This window comes from Haplochromis burtoni, unplaced genomic scaffold, assembly GCF_018398535.1.
Source record: "Haplochromis burtoni strain Fernald_Lab_line unplaced genomic scaffold, NCSU_Asbu1 Contig_138, whole genome shotgun sequence".
In the NCBI taxonomy this organism is placed as follows: Eukaryota; Metazoa; Chordata; class Actinopteri; order Cichliformes; family Cichlidae; genus Haplochromis; species Haplochromis burtoni.
In genome coordinates, this window is record NW_024582499.1 from 838,430 (window position 1) to 846,011 (window position 7,582).

The window sequence follows — 7,582 nt, forward strand, 5'->3', positions numbered from 1 at the left end:
CACACACACACACACAGATCTAGGTCGCAGCTGTTCACTATAATTTCTTTTTTTCACCTCCTCTGGATTCTATCACATCTCTCTCCTTCTCTTCCTCACGGTTCATTTTACCTAATTTCTTTTCTCCGTGTCACGCTTCTCTCCTCTTTGACCTTGTAGCGAGGTCAGAAGAAAAGGAAAAATCACACGTGTGTTACAGACAGACTGGTTCATGGCCACAAACACCTGGAGTTAGATACACATACATATGACACATCCAAAGGCCCGACCCTAACTCCTCTTTCAAACCATCTGTCTTCTCTGTCAAAAATGTAAACACTGGAATCCACGAAAGGGGGACCTTTGACCTTTAGGTGCAGATGTGCAGCTGAGTCTTTTCCTGTCGAGTTGGTTCTTGTATATTATGCCTATATTATGTATATGTTATTATATTATGGAGAGGCTGTTTGATTTCTTCGATGTAAAGCTCTGAGAACTTTTCGCTGCACTCCACAGCAAACACTATGTTGCTTAACTTGTGTTTCGGAGTTTTGTTCTTGGGTTCTTTTGTCTGAGGTGTTGTTGTGATTTGGAGCTATATAAAAAGAACTAAATTGAACTAAATTAAAAGTCTTTTTTTGTGCCTCAGTGCCTGCTTGATTTTGAGAACTGAAGGAGTAGTTGGACCTGGAAATGGCTAATGATAACAGACGTAACAAGTGGATATTATTATGACATGAAGATCAGCAGCAAATACTAGATTCTGGTTCTTCTTCTGCAGTTTTATGTGAGGCTGAGAGACAATGTTATCCAAATACACTGGATGAAAAATATGCAGTCAGCGTCTGCCGTGATGCGGAAGCTACAAAGGTCTGTCGTGGTGAAGAGAGAGCTGAGCACACAAGCAAAGCTCTCAATTTACCGGTCGATCTTCATCTTCCTCTCACCTGTGGGCACGAGCTCTGGGCAGTGACTGAACATCGCTGATCGAAAAATGGTTGGGTCTTAGAGATAGGGTGAGGAGTTCAGTCATTTGAGAGGGGCTCAGAGTAGAGGCGCTACTTCTTGTCAAAAGAAGGCAGTTGAGCTGGTTCGAGCATCTGTTTAGGGCACCTCCTGAGTGCCTCCTGAGTGAGTTGTTCAAGGCATGTCCTAACTGAAGGAGTTTATATCAATATCGCTCTCATATCTGTCAGTCTGGGAACGCCTCGGTGTTCCCCTGGATAAGCTAGAGGAGGTGACCTGGGAGAGGGAGGTCTGGACCTCTTTGCTTGGGCTGCTGCCCCTGTGATCCAGCCAGGATATATGGAAGGAAATGGATGGATGGGTTATTGACGGATTTATCGATGGATAGGCTAAAACTGGAAAAGTCTTGTAGGTTTTGACATTTTTCTGTGCATTTCTTGCGTTTCCAGGTTCTGGTCGTAATGGCTACGCCAAAGCTGTGGATGGGGAGGAAGGAGGGGGCGAAGGTGAGGAAGAGGAGGAGGGAGGAGAGGTGGATGGAAGAGGGGACAGAGAAGAAGGAGGAGGTGAGGAGAGTAATGCGGAGTGGGATCAAGAGCTGGATGGAGAGGACGAAGGAGGTGTGAGGATGACAAGAACAGACACGCTTCACTCGACCACAAGTTCAACAGGAACACAGAGAAAAAGAGGACAACACGCTAAGAAACAGGTGAGAAAACACGCTAAACACGCAGGTGGAAGGTCTGACGGCAGGTTTTCAGTTATAATATGGAGCTGCTGACCTGAACCCTTTTTGGAAAGGCAAAATAAAAGACAATAAAAGAGTTACCAATGTTGATGATGCTATTGATGACATGCTTGATGTCACTTCCTCCTCAGGTGCAGGGCACTAATCAGGTCCAGCGTGCTCCCCGGGCATTATATTGTCTGAAACTCAACAACCCAATCAGACGGGCTGCGCTCCATATTGTTGAGTGGAAGTATCCTTTACTGTGACCGTAAGGAGAGGTTAATTAGTCCCAGGTTAAAAATGACTTTATTGCTTTTTTTAATGTTATTTTCTGCCATATACTTATAATGCTGCTTAAATGTTCTTTTTTCTTTTTTCTTTTATTGGATAGATTATCATCGAGTGTCAGTTTATAATCAATGACACAAACAAAATATATATATTAATAGATTATTTTAACTGCACAGAATTTCGGGGTATAATTGGGCTGCATAAAGGGCTAATATATAATTATACTCATCCAAAAGTACTTTGTTAGAGTCCTAGAATTGAAATATAGAGCTGGACATCTGCAGAACAGGTCCTCCTTAATATATCTCCAGAGCCAGCAGGTGACAGGAGAAAATCTCATGTAATGCCGATGATGTTACACGATTTATAGGGCTGCAAAAATGTCATGGAGTGGTTAAAATTGAGTCCTCGTGTCAAAAACAAAGCTTGTTTTTAGTTGTTTCCTGAATGTAACTCAGGCCATTTGACATCTTCATCCTGTTGGCCATCTTTGCAAACTGTGTCGCCCTGGGAGTTTCCAAACCATTTCCTGAGGATGACTCCAACTCCACCAACCATGATCTGGTGAGATAAGACACACAGTCACAAACACACTGGACTCAGGTAGTTAAAATTTCTCATGTCATGATCAACCATGGAGACCTTGTAGTCTCACATCAAACAGAAACATGGAAGTTTGGACTTGGTGATATTTATTAGTTTCCTGGAGCTGTACTGTGCTTTCCCTCTGGTTCTAGTCTTCATGCTAAGCTAAGCTAAGTTCTCCTCGGTCAGTCTCTGTGGTGGGAATGAAAGTGAAATGCATGACATGCTAAATCTAAGCTCCAAAGAAGGATTTACCATATTTGGACTACAGGGAGGACTGCTAAGCAATCAACCAATCACGCAAGCTTGGATAGAAGCAGCATCCATAAACTATATGGGTGCAATGCACAGAAATACATAACCTTCCAATGATAACACTTTTCACCAAAACTGAAATAAAACTACTTGGATGAGCTGCATATGACACAAGTACATGCAGGGGTTTTTTCATAAACACAGTTCAGAGGTCCAGTTTAGCAGATATAAGATACTAAAGTTGCTTATATCTGCACACCTGTCAGAAAATCCAAACAGATGAGTTTCAAAAACACCTGCTATATGTTTGTTATGTGTTTGCTTGATCGTTCGCTTCTGGAGGTATTTTTGTTGCAGGTTCTAAACGTATTTCTTTCCATGGCTGAATTCAGAGACTACGGACATGGACTGACTTTTAGAGACAGCCTCATGTGGCCATTAGAAGAACTTCAGTTTTTGGCATTTGATTTAATACACGGGGAAAACAGCGTGCAAGCGCAATACACGAACAGTGCTCAGTTATTAGGTTCATGGGTGATTTACAAAAGTTGCACTGTTTTCTAAACACAGGCAGAGTCAATCTATCATCATCATTATTATTGTTGTTGTTGTTATTGTGGTTATTATTATTGTTGTTGTTGTTGTTGTTGTTGTTAAGCAAAAAATGTGGTTTTTTTTTAATCAGAAACTTGCAATAAATTGTGTGTTGCAAATATTATTAAATTAGTTTGCATTATTTATTTCTCCTCCCTATATTTTGCACTTTGAGACAGGACCTACGCCCAGAAATACACATGCAACAGTGTCAGTAGAAAAAAAGTCTCTGGGTTTCCTTTCACGCAGTCCTGTCACTGTGCTCTTTTGTAAATACTGACTCTACTTTTTTTGTGTTGAGTGTGTTTTTGCCCCAGAAGTTGCTCCGTGGTTTGTGCACTGATTGCAGATTCAGCTCCACTTTGTGTGTTGCTCCTGTGGTAGAAGTCATAGGTCATGGATGCTGATGCAGTAGATGACTGACAGGTTTGTGATCAGATCTGAGGAGTTTCTGCTCTGATGGTTCGGCTTCTCCTCACTCTCCTCTTTATGTCTGCATCTCTCGATCTTCACTTACAGTTGAACTGTACTCGCTGTTCAGGCAGCCACTTTGTGCTGAAGTGACATCTCTGCCTATTTCGACAAACACAAATCACAGTAACTACATGTTTAGCCAAGCGGCGTGAAAGGAGCTCAGGCTGATATTTATGGATCCACTGTGGAAACAGAGTTTAATGTTCAGTGGTCTGTGGTAGAGATAAACCTGCAGAGGATTGCTGGCTGAATCTGCAACAGCACTCTGCTGCTTTTTATTTTCAGTTTGTTGCTTAGCTGTTCAGCTACAACATTATTATTATTTATTATTGTTTTGTAGCTTCTGAAAGTGGAAATAGGCTCAACCTAATATCACAACAGAGCATGTAATAGACACCGGTCCACCGTTTTGGAGAAGCAAAGCGTCTCCACAGATTTACACAAGCAGCGTGAAAGGGAAAACCGCGGGAAACCCTTTAAACAGCATTATTAACAATTTACATCTATATATGTTTTAGGTGCCTCAGCTTAATCGTTTCCTGCAATTAAGGACCCTGGAATATACTTCATACGTTTTTTGCTCACTACCAACTTTGTGGCTTTAAATATATTATCTCCCCCTGCTGGTAATGCAATTTCTGCATTCATTTCATGTTTTGGAGAGGCAAAGCATGAAATGGACTCAGTGGTGTCCCGTGTCTATTGCACGCTTTGCTGCGGTACTGGGTTGGTTTGCTAACAACTGAAACTTACTGATGATATTTGAACGCATTTGTTAAATGCTTTCAGAACCTAGATGTGGATTTGTTATTATTTTTGTCATAAAAACTGGGTTATTTATACTGTGTCACAGATACTGTCTACAACTAGTGAAGCATGAAAATGCTTCCTCTCGCCTGTCGCTACAAAGTAAATAATGGGGGGAAAAGTAATACAGTCAAACATGTATTTGAAATGAAAACATTTTGTGTGTGTTTAAGAGAGATTTAGAGTTGATAACTGCCAGCAGAAAAAAATGAGCCCTGTACATAAGTGTGTTTGTGTTTCTTTGTGAGGACAGGTCTTAAAGTGAAGGTCATTTGTGTGATATTGTGGCTGTCGGAGGCTCAAGAGTGTAGTGGTTTACACATCCGCTGGTGGAGAAATAAATCCTTTGGGGTTGCGTGAGGAGGGGTTTAAAACATCTGCCACATCAAACACGTGGATCTGCCCACTGTGGCGATGTTGTGTGAATAAGGGACCAGCTGAAAGTAGCTTTTTTTGTGACTGTTGGTGGGTTAAGATTTTAAGTTTTGGGCTTAAGGTCAGGTAGGACTTGAGTTTATATCGAACAATTTGAACGATAATGCCTCCATTTGATAATGATCCTCATAAGTGTAGGAAGACCAGTGTGTGTGTGTGTGTGTGTGTGTGTGGGTGTGTACTGTGTGTGTGTACTGTGTGTACTGTGTGTACTGTGTATACTGTGTGTACTGTGTGTACTGTGTGTACTGTGTATACTGTGTGTACTGTGTGTGTTGTGTGTCAGAGATGAGGACAGATTGGTAATTCTCCGAAATACTCACAAATTCACCACGTCCACGTTTACCGGGTTACGCACACAGACATGGAACATATTATGTGTTTCAGGAACAAGTGGAGTATGTCTTCCTCATCATCTTCACCGTGGAGACCTTCCTAAAGATCCTGGCCTACGGTCTGGTGATGCACCCCAGCTCCTACATCCGCAACGGCTGGAACTTGCTCGACTTTGTCATCGTCATAGTTGGGTAAGCAAATCAAAAGATGGTTCTCACCGTAGGCTATTAGGATCTGTTGGTTCCCTGCGTTCTGGGATCCTTTTCTTTGTTGCTCTCTGCATGTTGCAGCAGTAGATCTGATCTGACTGCAGAAGACTTTCAGTAAATCAGGCCCAGCGGTGATGTCATAGTTTCACTCAGTTTGCAGGTTCTGTCTTTTGACCTCTGATTTCTACACAGTGGACTGAACTCATCCAGGAAACCTAAGCAGCCTGATGTGTTGCAGGAACACGCTGTTTAACCCTGAACCTCTGGTACTCCACAGCTGCAGAAATGGTTCTTCTTAGACATCTGAGTGATGTGTTGTCATTTTAGTTGCTGATGATTTTGCCCAGAGCTGAAGGTCCTGGGTTTGAATCCACCAGATGCACGGGCCCTGCTTTGTGGGTATCATCCAGGGTGCCACACCTCTCACACTATGATAGAGGATGGGTAGAAAGATGGAAGATTTGCTGCAAATTTTGCTGTGTTGCATCATGTTGAATCAAATTTTATTGTGCAGTATCTGTAAAATTTGCAGCATATATTCTGCCTTTCTACAAGCCAAAAGAAATGGCTGACTTAGATTACTGATTTTTGAATAGTTATTATTACATATGGTAAATACAGCCCAGTAGTTTAACAGGTTGGCAGCAGCTCTGAGTCATTTCCTCCGATCAGTCGCTGACTGAGATCACACTCAGTCCTGCAGGTCCTAACCTTGGTTCTCTTTGTTATTTCGTGTCCTTGTTGCAGGACGCTGATGTGACTGGATGTCCTCAGGGTGATAATGGTGATGATGATGATGATGATAAACCCTGTTGTCATGGTAACACAGCCTGAGGAAGCTATGTTCCACTTTACAGTCAGGATGCTATATGTGGGACACTCAGGAGTTCTTGTAGGAGTTCAGTGTTTGATTTGTGTTCTGTCTCTGAAGCTGGATTTACTTTAAAGGCAGTTTTCATTTTAAAGACATGTTCTGTAAAAAAAAAAAAAGTTGCTTCTATTGGATGTTTTATTGATAGCTGTAGAAAGATCGTGGATTTCAGCGAGTCTAAATGTGTTGAAGGATCCCAGGGGAGGTTAAGGGGGGTTATCGCAGGTTCATAGCTTTAATATTTTTTTTACTCTGTTTACTCAGGAAGTAATTAATCTGCCTCAGCTGGAAATAAGCCACATCTTGATCTAATCTGTTTGTGTGGTCAGTCTTATTTGGGGTTTCCTCCTGTTCCAGTTTGTGATCATCTTAATGCAGAATCACAAACTGCAGAGTCTCTCTTCCCTCCAGCTTGAGGGACCGTAGATGGAGTGGCTTTATCAGACTGGGCCTCCAACAGGCACAGGTGGTGTTTTGCAGCCGTGTGTGAAGCAGCAGGATGGCACTCCCCACCTCCTGGACTGAAGGTTGGATCCAAACTTAAGCATTTTCAGTCCTTCCAGTGGAGTTTAATCGCACAGTTTCAGAAATAATCTTTGTCCGTACAGTATGTCTGCAATTGTTTATCACATGATGATTAATGGGTCACGGTTCACCCAGTCTGAGGCTTCTCTCTGCTGGAAAAAGGTGAACGTCCACCTAACTTCCTGCCACCTGATCAGCTTCTGTGACAGACGTTTGATGGACTGCATATCTTAATAACATGAACTTTGAAGGCACAGTCGGTCCAGTCAGTCAGTCTTTGTTTTCTTCCTTGGTGAATTTCAGTAAAGTAAACTAAATAAAGGTGGCAGATGTGTAACCTATTTAGGCAATACGAGAACTACAGGATAGTGCTGCTGCTGTCTTGTCTATAGAGGTTACAGGTGAAAATGGACCCTGAGGTGAGCACGATAACTCCCTTTATCTGGACCTCTTTCAATTTAAGGTTATGCTATTTGGCCTGAAAGATAGACCTGCAATGTTCAAAAGGCTGATGGGACGAGCTCT

At 42.2% G+C, this 7,582-nt stretch overlaps 1 protein-coding gene across 1 annotated transcript in view; it reads left to right on the forward strand.

Annotated features, from left to right (window-relative positions):
• cacna1fb (calcium channel, voltage-dependent, L type, alpha 1F subunit) overlaps positions 1–7,582 on the forward strand; it is a 44,097-nt gene that overhangs the window by 8,868 nt on the left and 27,647 nt on the right. Inside the window, exons 2-5 of the mRNA XM_005931130.3 lie at positions 1,395–1,654; positions 1,825–1,925; positions 2,425–2,530; positions 5,504–5,643. Of these exons, the coding sequence (XP_005931192.1) occupies positions 1,395–1,654; positions 1,825–1,925; positions 2,425–2,530; positions 5,504–5,643 (607 nt within the window). The remainder of the gene's footprint in view (positions 1–1,394; positions 1,655–1,824; positions 1,926–2,424; positions 2,531–5,503; positions 5,644–7,582) is intronic.